Below are 16,525 nucleotides of genomic sequence, written 5' to 3'. Positions count from 1 at the left end.
GGCTTGCATGAGCTGCTTATAAATTTTGAGATTATTCTTTGCATTTGCTTCATTTGCAAATATTTTCTCCCATTCTGAGGGTTGTCTTTTGGTCTTGTTTATGGTTTCCTTTGCTGTGCAAAAGATTTGAAGTTTCATTAGGTCCCATTTGTTTATTTTTCTTTTTATTTCCATTTCTCTAGGAGGTGGGTCAAAAAGGATCTTGCTGTGATTTATGAAATAGAGTGTTCTGCCTATGTTCTCCTCTAAGAGTTTTATAGTGTCTGGCCTTACATTTAGGTCTTTAATCCACTTTGAGCTTATTTTTGTGTATGGTGCTAGGGAGTGATCTAATCTCATACTTTTACATGTACCTGTCCAGTTTTCCCAGCACCACTTATTGAAGAGGCTGTCCTTTCTCCACTGTACATTCCTGCCTCCTTTATCAAAGATGAGGTGACCATATGAGTGTGGGTTCATCTCTGGGCTTTCTATCCTGTCCCATTGATCTATCTTTCTGTTTTTGTGCCAGTACCATACTGTCTTGATCACTGTAGCTTTGTAGTATAGTCTGAAGTCAGGGAGCCTGATTTCTCCAGCTCCGTTTTTTGTTCTCAAGATTGCTTTGGCTATTCGGGGTCTTTTGTGTTTCCATACAAATTGTGAAATTTTTTGTTCTAGTTCTGTGAAAAATACCAGTGGTAGCTTGATAGGGATTGCATTGAATCTGTAGATTGCTTTGGGTAGTATAGTCATTTTCACAATATTGATTCTTCCAATCCAAGAACATGGTATATCTCTCCATCTGTTTGTATCATCTTTAATTTCTTTCATCAGTGTCTTATAATTTTCTGCATACAGGTCTTTTGTCTCCTTAGGTAAGTTTATTCCTAGATATTTTATTCTTTTTGTTGCAATGGTAAATGGGAGCGTTTTCTTGATTTCACTTTCAGATTTTTCATCATTAGTGTATAGGAATGCAAGAGATTTCTGTGCATTAATTTTGTATCCTGCTACTTTACCAAATTCATGGAATAGCTCTAGTAGTTTTCTGGTAGCATCTTTAGGATTCTCTATGTATAGTATCATGTCATCTGCAAACAGTGACAGCTTTACTTCTTCTTTTCCGATTTGGATTCCTTTTATTTGCTTTTCTTCTGTGATTGCTGTGGCTAAAACTTTCAAAACAATGTTGAATAAGAGTGGTGAGAGTGGGCAACCTTGTCTTGTTCCTGATCTTAGTGGAAATGCTTTCAGTTTTTCACCATTGAGGATGATGTTTGCTGTGGGTTTGTCATATATGGCCTTTATTATGTTGAGGAAGGTTCCCTCTATGCCTAGTTTCTGCAGGGTTTTTATCATAAATGGGTGTTGAATTTTGTTGAAAGCTTTCTCTGCATCTATTGAGATAATCATATGGTTTTTCTCCTTCAATTTGTTAATATGGTTTATCACATTGATTGTTTTCCGTGTATTGAAGAATCCTTGCATTCCTGGAATAAACCCCACTTGATCATGGTGTATGATCCTTTTAATGTGCTGTTGGATTCTGTTTGCTAGTATTTTGTTGAGGATTTTTGCATCTATGTTCATCAGTGATATTGGCCTGTAGTTTTCCTTCTTTGTGACATCCTTGTCTGGTTTGGTATCAAGGTGATGGTGGCCTCATAGAATGAGTTTGGGAGTGTTCCTCCCTCTGCTATATTTTGGAAGAGTTTGAGAAGGATAGGTGTTAGCTCTTCTCTAAATGTTTGATAGAATTCACCTGTGAAGCTATCTGGTCCTGGGCTTTTGTTTGTTGGGAGATTTTTAATCACAGTTTCAATTTCAGTGCTTGTGATTGGTCTCTTCATATTGTCTATTTCTTCCTGATTCCGTCTTGGCAGGTTGTGCATTTCTAAGAATTTGTCCATTTCTTGCAGGTTGTCCATTTTATTGGCATATAGTTGCTTGTAGTAATCTCTCATGATCTTTTGTATTTCTGCAGTGTCAGTTGTTACTTCTCCTTTTTCATTTCTAATTCTATTGATTTGAGTCTTCTCCCTTTTTTTCTTGATGAGTCTGGCTAATGGTTTATCAATTTTGTTTATCTTCTCAAAGAACCAGCTTTTAGTTTCATTGATCTTTGCTATCATTTCCTTCATTCCTTTTTCATTTATTTCTGATCTGATTTTTATGATTTCTTTCCTTCTGCTAACTTTGGGGGGTTTTTTGTTCTTCTCTCTCTAATTGCTTTAGGTGCAAGGTTAGGTTGTTTATTCGAGATGTTTCCTGTTTCTTAAGGTAGGATTGTATTGCTATAAACTTCTGTCTTAGAACTGCTTTTGCTGCATCCCATAGATTTTGGGTCATCGTGTCTCCATTGTCATTTGTTTCTAGGTATTTTTTAATTTCCTGTTTGATTTCTTCAGTGATCACTTTGTTATTTAGTAGTGTATTGTTTAGCCTCCATTTGTTTGTATCTTTTATAGATCTTTTCCTGTAATTGATATCTAGTCTCATAGCGTTGTGGTCGGAAAAGATACTTGAAACAAGTTCAATTTTCTTAAATTTACCAAGGCTTGACTTGTGACCCAAGATATGATCTATCCTGGAGAATGTTCCATGAGCACTTGAGAAAAATGTGTATTCTGTTGTTTTGGGATGGAATGTCCTATAAATATCAATTAAATCCATCTTGTTTAATGTATCATTTAAAGCTTGTGTTTCCTTATTTATTTTCATTTTGGATGATCTTTCCATTGGTGAAAGTGGGGTGTTTAAGTCCCCTACTATGAATGTGTTACTGTCGATTTCCCCTTTTACAGCTGTCAGTATTTGCCTTATGTATTGAGGTGCTCCTATGTTGGGTGCATAAATATTTACAATTGATATATCTTCTTCTTGGATCGATCCCTTGATCATTATGTAATGTCCTTCTTTGTCTGTTCTAGTAGTCTTTATTTTAAAGTCTATTTTGTCTGATATGAGAATTGCTACTCCAGCTTTATTTTCGTTTCCATTTGCATGAAATATCTTTTTCCATCCCCTTACTTTCAGTCTGTATGTGTCTCTAGGTCTGAAGTGGGTCTCTTGTAGACAGCAAATATATGGGTCTTGTTTTTGTATCCATTCAGCCAATCTGTGTCTTTTGGTGGGAGCATTTAGTCCATTTACATTTAAGGTAATTATCGATATGTATGTTCCTATTCCCATTTTCTTAATTGTTTTGGGTTCATTATTGTAGGTCTTTTCCTTCTCTTGTGTTTCTTGCCTAGAGAAGTTCCTTTAGCAGTTGTTGTAAAGCTGGTTTGGTGGTGCTGAACTCTCTCAGCTTTTGCTTGTCTGTAGAGGTTTTAATTTCTCCATCAAATCTGAATGAGATCCTTGCTGGGTAGAGTAATCTTGGTTGCAGGTTTTTCTTCTTCATTTAAATATGTCCTGCCAGTCCCTTCTGGCTTGCAGAGTTTCTGCTGAAAGATCAGCTGTTAACCTTATGGAGATTCCCTTGTGTGTTATTTGTTGTTTTTCCCTTGCTGCTTTTAATATGTTTTCTTTGTATTTAATTTTTGACAGTTTGATTAATATGTGTGTTTGCATATTTCTCCTTGGATTTATCCTGTATGGGACTCTCTGTGCTTCCTGGCCTTGATTAACTATTTCCTTTCCCATATTAGGGAAGTTTTCAACTATAATCTCTTCAAATATCTTCTCAGTCCCTTTCTTTTTCTCTTCTTCTTCTGGAACCCCTATAATTCGAATGTTGGTGTGTTTATTGTTGTTCCAGAGGTCTCTGAGACTGTCCTCAGTTCTTTTCTTTCTTTTTTCTTTATTCTGCTCTGCAGTAGTTATTTCCACTATTTTATCTTCCAGGTCACTTATCCGTTCTTCTGCCTAAGTTATTCTGCTATTGATACCATCTAGAGTATTTTTAATTTCATTTATTGTGTTGTTCATCATTGTTTGTTCCATCTTTAGTTCTTCTAGGTCCTTGTTAAATGTTTCTTGCATTTTGTCCATTCTATTTCCAAGATTTTGGATTATCTTTACTATCATTATTCTGAATTCTTTTTCAGGTAAACTGCCTATTTCCTCTTCATTTGTTTGGTCTGGTGGGTTTTTACCTTGCTCCTTCATCTGCTGTGTGTTTTTCTGTCTTCTCATTTTGCTTATCTTACTGTGTTTGGGGTCTCCTTTTTGCAGGCTGCAGGTTTGTAGTTCCCGTTGTTTTTGGTGTCTGTCCCCAGTGGCTAAGGTTGGTTCAGTGGGTTGTGTAGGCTTCCTGTTAGAGAGGACTAGTGCCTGTGTTCCGATGGATGAGGCTGGATCTTGTCTTTCTGGTGGGCAGGTCCATGTCTAGTGGTGTGTTTTGGGGTGTCTGTGGACTTATTATGATTTTAGGCAGCTTCTCTGCTAATGGGTGGGTTTGTGTTCCTGTCTTGCTAGTTGTTTGGCATAGGATGTCCAGCACTGTAGCTTGCTGGTCGTTGAGTGAAGCTGGGTGCTGTTGTTGAGGTGGAGATCTCTGGGAGATTTTTGCCGTTTGATATTATGTGGAGCTGGGAGGTCTCTTGTGGACCAGTGTCCTGAAGTTGGCTCTCCCACCTCAGAGGCACAGCAGTGACTCCTGGCTGCAGCACCAAGAGCCTTTCATCCACACGGCTCAGAATAAAAGGGAGAAAAAGTAGAAAGAAAGAATTAGTAGAAGTAGAAACAAAGAAAGAATGAAAGAAAGAAAGAAAGAAAGAAAGAAAGAAAGAAAGAAAGAAAGAAAGGAGGGAAGAAGGAAGGAAGGAGAGAAGGAAGGAAAAAAGGAAAGAAAGAAGATAAAGTAAAATAAAATAAAGTAAGGTAAAATATAATAAAGTTATTAAAATAAAAAATTATTATTAAGAAAAGAAAAGCAAAAAAAATTAAAAAAAAAAAACGGACGGATAGAACCCTAGGACAAATGGTGGAAGCAAAGCTATACAGCATAAATCTTGCTCTCAACGTCCACCTCCTCAATTTGGGATGATTCATTGTCTATTCATGTATTCCACAGATGCAGGGTGCATCAAGTTGATTGTGGAGCTTTAATCCGCTGCCTCTGAGGCTGCTGGGAGAGATTTCCCTTTCTCTTCTTTGTTCTCACAGCTCCCAGGGGCTCAGCTTTGGATTTGGCCCCGCCTCTGCGTGTAGGTCGCTGGAGGGCGTCTGTTCTTCGGTCAGACAGGACGGGGTTAAAGGAGCCGCTCATTCGGGGGCTCTGGCTCACTCAGGCCGGGGGGGAGGGAGGGGCACGGAGTGCGGGGCGGGCCTGCAGCGGCAGAGGTCAGCGTGACGCAGCAGCCTGAGGCGCGCCGTGAGTTCTCCCTGGGAAGTTGTTCCTGGATCCTGGGACCCTGGCAGTGGCGGGCTGCACAGGCTCCCCGGAAGGTGGGTGTGGATAGTGACCTGTGCTCGCACATAGGCTTCTTGGTGGCGGCAGCAGCAGCCTTAGCGTCTCATGCCCGTCTCTGGGGTCCGCGCTGTTAGCCGCGGCTCGCGCCCGTCTCTGGAGCTCCTTTAAGCAGCGTTCTTAATCCCCTCTCCTCGCGCACCAGGAAACAAAGAGGGAAGAAAAAGTCTCTTGCCTCTTCGGCAGGTCCAGACTTTTCCCCGGACTCCCTCCAGGCTAGCCGTGGTGCACTAACCCCCTGCATGTAGTGTTCATGCCACCAACCCCAGTCCTCTCCCGGTGCTCCGACCGAAGCCCGAGCCTCAGCTCCCAGCCCTGCCCGCCCCGGCGGCGGAGCAGACAAGCCTCTCGGCCTGGTGAGTGCCGGTCGGCCCTGATCCTCTGTGCGGGAATCTCTCCGCTTTGGCCTCCGCACCCCTGTTGCTGTGCTTTCCCCCGCGGCTCCGAAGCTTTCCCCCTCCGCCACCCATAGTCTCCGCCCGCGAAGGGGCTTCCTAGTGTGTGGACAGTTTTCCTCCTTCACAGCTCCCTCCCGCTGGTGCAGATCCGTTCCTATCCTTTTGTCTCTGTTTTTTCTTTCTTCTTTTGCCCTACCCAGGTACGTGGGGACTTTCTTGCCTTTTGGGAGGTCTGAGGTCTTCTGCCAGCCTTCAGTAGGTGTTCTGTAGGAGTTGTTCCACATGTAGATGTATTGCTGATGTATCTGTGGGGAGGAAGGTGATCTCCACGTCTTACTCTTACGCCATCTTCCGGTGAAAAAAATGAGAAAAAATATTTTTGAAATAATTTTCCAACTTGCTTACACTTCATTAAGCTTGAGGGCGAACCATCCCCCTCATCCTGAGTGGTAAAGCACCAAAATGGATTCCGTCATACGGCCAACAGCATGGGCTACCATACATACAGCAGAGTCAGGTAAAGGAGAATAAACAGCACTGTAGTTGTGTCTCAAGTACCGGTACCAAGCTAGACCCAGTGGCTGGAGGCCTGAGGTCGGAAGGACTGTTCCTGCTCATTCTATTCCACCGGAACCCCACCCAGGTTGTTGGGATCTCCATGCCTTCCATGTTCCTAGCAGGAAATTGTTCTTTCTCCTCGGTGAGGAATATCTTGAGAAAAATCAACAGTCTCTACTCTCTCCCCGGATGTTATCACACTGGAATGATGGAGTGGAGTGGAGACAGCAACTAAGTTATGAAAGCAGCTCAAGCCGTAAGAGCGATCTGCCTCTAGCACCTGTCACCTCCTTGATTGCCAAGGTTGATCCTGGTGCTTTGGCTGACCAGCCCTCAGTTCCCTCTCTCTCCCATCTCTCCCTGTAGGTTCTTCCCAAGGCAGTGTGCTCAGGAAAAATCTGGATGGAAAGTACCCCTTAAAGAAAAAGGGTAATAATAGTAAAAACAACAATAGCTGCTAAGTATATGGAATGTGCTGGCTGCCAGGCAGTGTGCTAAATGCTTTCCAAATATTATATAGGGCCTTATAATTGCCCTAGAACTAGATACTGTAATTGTCCTTATCAGGGAATGAGAGCTTAGAACGGTACAGTGACTGCCCAAGAGCATGCAACTAGAAGGTGGCAGAACCACGATATGAAATTTAGACGTTTTCTAATTCCCAAGTGAATGTCTTTGGAATATTTTTGGTATCTCCCCATCTCCCAGCGGGAAGATCTCTGTTGTCAATGCACCATTGTTAATACACAGCAACAGAAGCAGCTCTCAGATGCCCCTGACTTGAATAGAGCCTTCCAGGGTCCCCTCCAGCGTTCAGCAGATGCTCGTTCTCTCCAGGGTCTTCCCCGTGGGAGCTCTTCACAGATGCTTTGATAATGGGACCTCTGTTGATCGGGGCTTCCCGCAGCTGCTCCACTGGAGTCCTCATGTGTCTCACCTTCATCAGACTCCACACTGGAGGTCAATGTTGAGTGTAAGGTCCTGATGGCCAGGTGACATGAGATGAGCTGTTCACCCGGGATGATAGCAGGACCACGGCTCAGGAGAGAGTCCACATCATGGGCAAGAAGGGATGCAAAATATGTAAACCAGAGAAGCAGGGTGTAGCATCAGGCCAAAAAACTGAGAAATGATCCCAAGCGGACAGATGATTACAAGGTCAGTAGACACAAAGTGTGGGAGCAGTGGAAGAGGCTGAATGGAAGGTGGATCACGACAGGTAGTCCAGTAATTCTACTGATTTGGAACAGTGTAGAGAGCTGGGGAGCAGTTTGGTTGGTTGGTCAATTTGCTTGTTTTCTCTTTGGTTTTTAAAGGGTCCTGAGTGGAGTGAATGGTCCTGAGTAGTGCTAGATGCACACAGCCTTCAGTAGTTCTAATTGCAACAGGCTGGCAGGGCCATTACTCTTTACCACCCCCCACTGGGGACCATGCACAGCTGCGTTGCTGCTTCTCCGCTAATGACTTCTTGGTAAAAGCCAACTCTGTCAGGGAACGTATACATCATTGAACTGCATTAAGGACAGCAAACATGTGGGACAATGGAGCATCTCGCTTAGTTTCATTTGCTAAGACCTTCTGCAGACTTACCATCCCTCCTTATTCCAAATGAACTCTAAAACTCTGTAACGAAACCCACCCAAAAGGTTTCAGCAGAGACTGTTTTGCACCTTACTGTTGTATTCAAAACTGAAAAAACAGAGGATTTGGAAAATTCCAAAATTGGGGGTCATATAAAGACCAAGGCCCAGAATTAGCCTTGGCAAACGTGATCCATAAGTTGTTCAGAATGTTAACATTTGAAGTTCTATCCTGGTGAGGAAGCTAAGAGATGTTTCTCTATTTTTATAATGAATAAGAGGAGGCTTTGCAATAGAGAGAGAAACACAGGGGCCATTCTCCCAGGCTCTGGAATCAGTGGGTTGAGTTTAAAACCCACTGACAAACTGTATGGCCTTGAACATGTGACTTAACATAGAGCCACTTCTTTATGACTCAGATTCCTCATTGGTCAAATGGAAAATATAGTGGCTACTTCAAAGGGTTATTGTGGGGATTCAATGAGATAATGTACATAAAGCACACAGCACAATTCCTAGCGCTTGGAGAGTGTTTCAAATGCTTTATTATCATTATTATCATCATTATGATTATTATTCTCACCATCATTATTAGTCTCAGACATTCTTACTCTCCCCAAATCTATACTTCCTTTCCTAAACTTCTGCTAATCTTATACTTGGGCTTCATCTAATTGGCAGTGAGTCAAAAGAGGATTCATTATATCAAAGTGTTTGCCAAAGAGTGTTTTTGGCAAATTCACAACTGATCTCTTTGGTCCCAACGTCTAAGGTTAGGGTTACCCCTCATCACCTTCTTGTCTTGTTAATAATACCATGACATTGACTGTTTATAAAGTTACGTTTCAAAAATGAACAGCTTATTTGAAGCCATCCATATTTTCAGGCTAAATAAAGTCTCAGTTAATATACTATCCACCGAATGAAGTACTGCCTTGAAGTGTTCCCAACCTAATCTCTCCCAAGAAAAGATCCTTAGTTCTAATATTTGAACAAAAGAGCTCATTTTTTTAAGTAAGCATAAATGTCTAATAACAGATCAGTGACCATTTTTTAGATCATTCTCAATCTGTTTGTAAAGCTAATACTAATATTTCTTAGGCTAATATATTTTCATCAATATTTGGTAATCACTTCCTATAAATTTTGAGGTTTTATTTTTTGGATAATATTTAAGAGGTTGTTTTCATGAGTCTTTAAGAAATAGATAGTTTTGGCCTTTATTTACAGTAGATTTTCCTCAAGAAAGTGATCTCCATCCAATGGCCAACTTGTTATATTACAACCTGCAAAGAAAAGTATCAAAGCCCATATACTCCCATATCAAGCACTTTATGACCTACTAATAACTGTTTGGTTTTAATAGGTAATACTACTGCAAAAACTGTTAAATATTTTAAGATACTTATCAGTATTTGTTCCAAAACTGATAGTGGAGAATTTTTTTTGTTAAGTCAAGACTTGCTTAATTTAATTGGAAAGATTGTAATAATAAAAAAGTGCAAATTTCTGATTTGGGGGTAATATTGGTATTTCCTCAATTGAACTGAGAAAAACTAAGCCAAAAATCGTACTCCTGTATCTCCTATATTTCTGTTTCTGCATAGCATGAAAAGGATACCATATTTTATTTTTTAAAACAGTAACAACATTTTGATATTGGAGGGGAATCAACATAAACATTTTTTATGTGTTCACATTAAGACCTCTTCATGCTGAAGAGCGGCCATCACTATCTCCTTAGAGCAGAAATCACCCCATCCTCTCCCTATGCAGAGGTCTTTTATGTCTTTCAACTGTATACTGAATGCCTTCAAAAGCCCTCTTTAAATACTACTTTTCCATGAAGATTTCTCAGATATCCCAGCTTGGATTAATCTCATCTCCTTTATTTTTGTACCTCAATGTGCTTATGGTAGGTACTTAATAAATGCTTATTGAGTTAAGCATATCCAAGAAGAGCCTGCCAGAGATCCTGAATAAGTCTCTTTAATGATTAGAGGTCCCTTCCCTTTGGCCTTTCTCAGGATTGTTAAAGTCCCAGATGCATGAAGTATCTGTCCGCAAGAAACAGATGTCCCTGTTTGGGTGTCATAGTTGCTGGTTTACAGGATTATGCATTACAGCTGGGAGAACTTCAGGAATAGTAGATAATTAAATCCAGTTAGCTCAGTAACTTTGGTCAATTAACCTTTCTAGGAGCTGGTATCCTTGTCTGTAAAATGAATCTGCTCAAGTAGATAATCTCTCAATGTCCTGTAAGGACCAAATGAATATATCTGTAAAGTGACAAAATTCTAAGAAAATTTTAAATTGAAAAACATGTTTATGACTGGCTAAGCTAGATTATGAGTTTTCCCTTTTTTTTTTTACTAGACGGATTGATTTGGAGTCAATGTTCTACTTTGGTCATAGATTCATAGGTGATTCATGAAACATCAAGCCCCTGGATAATTCTTCCAGTTTGGCCTCCAATCTTTGGGTCATAACACTATTTATTAGTAACTCCAGTAGAAAAAGTAAAAGAATATTTTAAAATTAGCCAGTTAATAGTTTGGATAAAAGTTCTAATAGGAAAAACGTTGTTAACAACTGAACTTGAATTCATTTGTTCACTTCATTCAACAACTTTTTAAACCACATACTTGCTGAGCTATCCTGAGCTATCACCCTCCTTTTATAAGAACACATGAGAATTGACTTTATTTTACTACTGGTTGATGCTAGACTAGAAAAGCTCTTTGTAGAAAGTTTATCTAGATTATAAAGACTGTGATGTTAAGAATGGCATGTATGGTTCTTTTTTTCCCCCAAACTCTAAAATCTGTATTGCCAAGTATCATGTCTTTCATTCATTTGATCATTAATTCAAACCACTTAGTAAAAATTTTCTGAAGTGCTGAGAACACCCAGAATCTCCCTTCTCAGAGAGCTCACAGTCTAGGAATGGAGATCAAGTGGTAATTATTTCCAGCTCATTGTAAACGCTATCAGTGGGGAGTGGGAAAGAGTCTTGGGAACACAGAGAAAGGGCATCTCATGAAGCTCTGGGGTATCAGGGCAGCATTTCAGATGAAGGCTAAGTCCTCAAGGATAAATAACAATTAGGCAGGAGATTGGAGGGTTGAGAAATTGGGGAGCAGAAGGTTAGGTAGTGAGAGTCTGATACAAGTAGGTGGTGGTTCAATATGAGGGGAGTATGAAGTTCCCGATGGAAGAGTGTTGCATATCGAGGTTGCGAAAAGCATTCGTTGTCTTTGAGAACAGATGCTTAAGACTCTGTCAGTTCAGCCAAGAAATGTGAACTTTATCTTGAGGACAACAGTGAGCCACTGTAAGGTTTTGAACTGATGAATAACACAGTCAGGTTTAGATTTTAAGAAGAATCATACAAGGTGGAAAATGGATTCAAGAGACTAATTTAAAGGCTCTTATAATAACGTAGGTGACAGTTGACAGAATCCTGAACTTAGTATACTGGCAGTGGGGATGGAGGAAAGTGGCCACAATAGAAATTAGTGATTGGGTAGGTGTAGGTGGGAGTCGAGAAGCCCAGGTTTGGGGAATCAAGGATATTAGGCATGTAATGGGCACTTGTTGAACTGAACCCAAATATTTAGTGAATTACTATGTAAAAGGAATTCTGTACTTAGGAGAGCTAGTCTTTGCAGAATGGCTCCTTGTAAACTGAAATTGAGTTCAGAGAGACCTATATATTTTGTATTTGGTCAGTGAACAAGGTACTCGAAGGTGTAGGAAGACAAGTATATAAAGTCAGTGTTTTTTTTTTCTTTTGTGTATTTTGGTATTACCATTTTTTTTGACAGCAGGAATCAGCTGTAAGTTTTCCTATTGTCAGTTCCTAAACTGAAGTCTCCCTTTACTAAACTATTAACATGCAATTCACAGCAATGTCATTCTTTCTCCTTAATTGACAGCTTCGATGTGGACAATGGCACATCTTCTGGACGGAGTCCCTTGGATCCCATGACCAGCCCGGGATCTGGGCTAATTCTCCAAGCAAACTTTGTCCACAGTCAACGCCGGGAGTCCTTTCTGTATCGATCCGACAGCGATTATGACCTCTCGCCAAAGTCTATGTCCCGGAACTCCTCCATTGCCAGTGACATGTAAGTGTGAGGGGGAGCAAAGAGAAGAGGGCGTGCTTAGAGAAAAATCAAGTAAATTTCCCTCTAGAGTTGATAAAACCAATGATATTTGTTCAACTGCATCATTCTCTAATTTAAAAAGGATGGTGGCTAAAATTATACAAGTTGAAGATAAATGGTAGATTGAATCTGTCACTCTTGATAAGAAACATTTATTTTCCCAGAGAATACATTGTCTGGGAAAAGAGAGAATTAAATTTGCAATGGAGACATTTACACTTAAAACTTTAGCTTATATTCATGTAGGACCTGAGTTTAGCTACCCAACCATGTGAATATTTTCGAATATTTTGACAGGCTTTAAACTCAGTTTGCAAGTCCCTGTGATATTAGCACATAGAGCCCTTTGAATATATCTCCATTGACGTACTGTGCAGATGTTAGCCCTGGTTTGCCAGTTCATTTGAAATCTTTGTGAAAGTTTGCCTAAATTAAACCATTTTGGGAATAGTAATCACGGGAGGCAAGTACAGAAAACATTAGACAGACTTGACTATCATTTTAGACATGCCACAGCTTGGAAAGTAATTAAAACTGATAAGCAGATTCGCAGATCATACACCATCATTAGCTCATTTTCTTGTGCTTACTGTAGTGTTCATTAGTTTCCTAGTTTCTGGAGGCTTCTAAATAGGGTCTAACTCTCACTCAATACCTGCACTGTCGTTGGTGGTCACTCTGCCTCTGTGTAGAGTTAGTGTCTACTTTCCTCCTCTGCATCTAGGCAACTGTCTGATAACATCACCATCTCCTCATGACACCATCTCAAAAACTCAGCACAGGTTGCAGTACATCTTAGAGGAGCTGTATGGGGTTCCCGAGGGTCTACTGTTATTCTTGGTTTTCTAACAGACCATCAAGGTATCTTAATAGGTCTCTGTGGGATTCTAGAAATGGACTTATGCTTTACTCACTTCCCAACCTATGGCTCTTAGTTGCCATTTATTAATGGTTGTAAAATGACAACATTGTCTTCTCCCTAGGAATGAGCAGCTAAAGTACAATCACTTTGATTCAAATTCGGAATTATGAAATTCACATTGTGTAACTGTCTTTGAGAACTGCAGGAGAGAGAAGAAAACTCTAAGACAGAGTTCTTGTCTCAGATAACTAATAATCTTATGAAATGACACGTTTTAGATCAAATAATTAGTGAAAAAGACAGTATGTAAGTCCTAATTTCTGTCCTTGTGGTCTACAGGCAAAAGCATCTCATCACCTACCTCTATGCACAGGTCTCCACCATCTTTCAAAAACTATCCAATCTACCCTCCTTTTTTATCTGTTGTTTTTGGTAATAAAACTTCTGCATAATCATATCTCTGCCCATCCTTCCAAGCCCACCCCAAGATCTACATCTGTTCTCTATATTTCCTTATATGTTGTTGTTGCCTTAATATTCTGAAATCTATCTTCAAATCATACTGACCTCTGAAAATCCATGAATTCAAGTAATGTTTATTGGCCACCCATAAAGCAGAAGGCATGGTGCCAGTTATTAAAGGAAATACAAGGTGCATTTCATCTCCTAGCTGCCATCACTGTTGTGTGCTCTCTTCCCTACTGCTTGCAGACCTCTTCTTCACCAGCTTCTCTTATCACCCCTTAACACATTTCCCCAAAGTATAGCCCGACCCTCTGGGCTCTGCTTTAGAAAACTCTTTTGTATGTATGTTCGACTATCAGCCTTCATCAGATGACTTACTGCTCAGTATCTCTGGCCCTGCAACCTCAGTTGAGCTCCAGATCCGTAGCCCCTAATTGCCTTCTGGAAATTTAGACTTTCCCGTTCAACTGTTCCTTCACACTCACTAATTAGTACATATTCAGCATGAATTCATTGTATTGATGGTGTCCACTCTCCTTCACTACAAAACAACTTCCTTTTCCCATTGGCTTTATTTCTATGTTATTTTTATCCCATTTTCTTAGGTTTGAAAATTAAGACATTTGTTTATTCATTCACATGTAATAAAAATACGTACTGAAAAGCTATGGTGTGTTTAAAGCTCCCCGTCTGCATGGGGGTAGGGGGAGAGGCAGGGCAAAAGAGCTGACCTTTTAGACCTTTGGAATAAAATCTGGTGAGCGCCATCCTTGAGGCATTTATGAGAGCAAAGGAGAAGCGAAGGAGAGTTTGCCAGCCAGGGATAGTCAGGTGAAGGGGGCAACATTTAGGTAATGTGGGACGAGGGAAGTCATGGCTCAGTTAAGGAATGACTGGTTGGTGTGAGTAGGGAAATGTGGCAGGAGAAAAAGAAGGTCGGAATACAGCGTATGGGACCTCAGAGCCACAGGTTTTTAGCTGGGATCACGTGATCGCATTCTTGTTTTTATTGCTTCTGATTATTCTATTGTTGAATGATTGTATAGAATGAAGTGATTACAGGGAAATAGATCATGTTGAAATTCATAGAAGCAAAGCAGGCTGAATATGATGGAGGCCCAGGTCAAGGGAGTTGGGGGTAGGATGAGGTTAGTCCAGATGCAAGAAGCAATAGGCTTACAGAATGGTGTGTGTGTGTGTGTGTGTGTGTGCGCGCGCGCGCGTGTGCATGTTGGGAGATAGCCAGTGGGCAAGGAGAATCAGAGAGAATGTTGATGTTTTGACCCCGAACAAGTAAATGAATGGTGATGTTGACATGGGAACACAGGATAGAGTGGACAACATAATGACATAATGAATTTGGCTTTTACACGTTGAGGCCAGAACTCTAGGAGAAACAAGACAACAATTAAAGGACAAGGACAGAGAGCAGAAACAACAGTGCAGAGGGTGAGGGGAAACTAGAAGAACCAATTCCCTTCTGTAATGACTCGATTTGGGATGAACAGTGGGAGAAGCATCTTAGTGGGGTAATAGAAGAATTAGTGAAGGAGTGAATTGAAAGTAGAGATAGCAGCAAGTGCAACCATCTCTTTAAAAGTTTAGTAAGTTAAAGAGGAAAAGAAAAACTAAAGCTGCTTGAGGGAGAATTAGGTTCAAGGGAAATTTTTTTTGAATTCAGAACACTTAAGCTGAGGGACGCAGAGGTTAAGTATGGAGTTGTAGCTGCTGATGAATATATGATCACGAGCCTAAGTAAAGGGACTAACCTTGAAAAAGTAGTAGAGACAAGTGCTGCATTCTTTATAACAATGAGAAAAAGAAGTGAAAGGGGGAGCTATAAATTTGGAGATGGATGGCTGAAATGTTTAGAGAATTGATGGCTTCTGATCTCTACTTTTTCGTGCAAGTAGAAAGTATATAAAAAAAGAACATATATATGTGGGTAACTGAGTCACTCTGGTGTACAGAAGACATTGGCACAGCATTGTAAATCAACTACACTTCAATTAAAGCAAAAAAAAAAAAAAGAAAAAGAAAGTATAGCCATCGATGATTAAAGGAAAGAGTGATGGGGCAGCTTGAGAACGGGGAAAAAGCTTAATAGAGCCACACTGCAATTATAAAAAGAGAACAGAATAGGGGTGAGTAGAAAAGAAAAATGCTGAAAAGCCCTATAGATAATTATATATAATGTTGAATGGATGAACGACCAGGTTGAAAGTCATCTCCTCCAGCTTCATCAAATGTGAAATAACTGGGCTTTTGATAGAGGCCAGGGACAAACTCACAGTGACTTAGTAGACTCTGTTTTACATAGTTATGTATTCTATTGGTATTTTCTAAAATTATAGCAAATTGATTTTTGGATACCAGTGTGTATCCGTGCATTTTATGAAAAGGCTACAATATTTAACAGCTAAATAGTGCTTTTCTTTCCAAAGTAAACTTACGAGGATGACCTCATTTTTCCCTCTACCTATTCAAGAGTTCCTTTATCTGATTGGACTCACATAAGAGTGACAAATCTAATTAGACCGTGATGCAACTCTATATTTTGTTGAAAAATAATGTCTTGACATGTTCAGCTTTCTCATTCCCCCTGGGTATTTATATTGCAGCTATACGGTTTTCCTTTGACAGTAACTGACTCCTGAAAAGCATTCTTTCTACTATGGAGATGTTTCTATGAGAAGCAAGGTGAATAGAATAAATAACTACCATTTCAGTCTTCAATCTGATACTATACATTCCATCTACAAATAAAGTGTTATCCTTTCTCTTCATGTGGCCATATGTAAACCTCCATTTTCTTACCTAGTTCATGATAATGCTGGGAAGATTGTTCGGTGTCTTTAATTCAACTGCACTTTATAGAGAATGACATTATTATATATTTTAATCACTTTTGATGATTTTATACTTAACTGTTCTAGTTAAGTTTTCCTATTGAGAAAATCCCTTAGAAATTTCAAATACAAACAGTAGCAATGAAAGTTTGTGATTATCTATTTGAATGAAGTGTTTTGGAAAACCATTAAATGCTCTTTAAGTTGAAATATAATTGTTTAATTTGTTGGTAAAGAGAGAAGGAA

At 39.9% G+C, this 16,525-nt stretch overlaps 1 protein-coding gene across 5 annotated transcripts in view; it reads left to right on the top strand.

Annotated features, from left to right (window-relative positions):
* Positions 1-16,525, top strand: part of PDE4D (phosphodiesterase 4D) — a 1,282,340-nt gene that overhangs the window by 1,045,409 nt on the left and 220,406 nt on the right. For all 5 annotated transcript variants that reach the window (XM_019930016.3, XM_019930017.3, XM_033852884.2 and 2 more), the window contains one exon: positions 11,873-12,064. In XM_019930016.3, the coding sequence (XP_019785575.1) occupies positions 11,873-12,064 (192 nt within the window). The remainder of the gene's footprint in view (positions 1-11,872; positions 12,065-16,525) is intronic.

This window comes from Tursiops truncatus, chromosome 3 (assembly GCF_011762595.2).
Source record: "Tursiops truncatus isolate mTurTru1 chromosome 3, mTurTru1.mat.Y, whole genome shotgun sequence".
In the NCBI taxonomy this organism is placed as follows: Eukaryota; Metazoa; Chordata; class Mammalia; order Artiodactyla; family Delphinidae; genus Tursiops; species Tursiops truncatus.
Note: the sequence above shows the minus strand (reverse complement) of the source record. Positions and strands in the feature narration are given on the sequence as shown.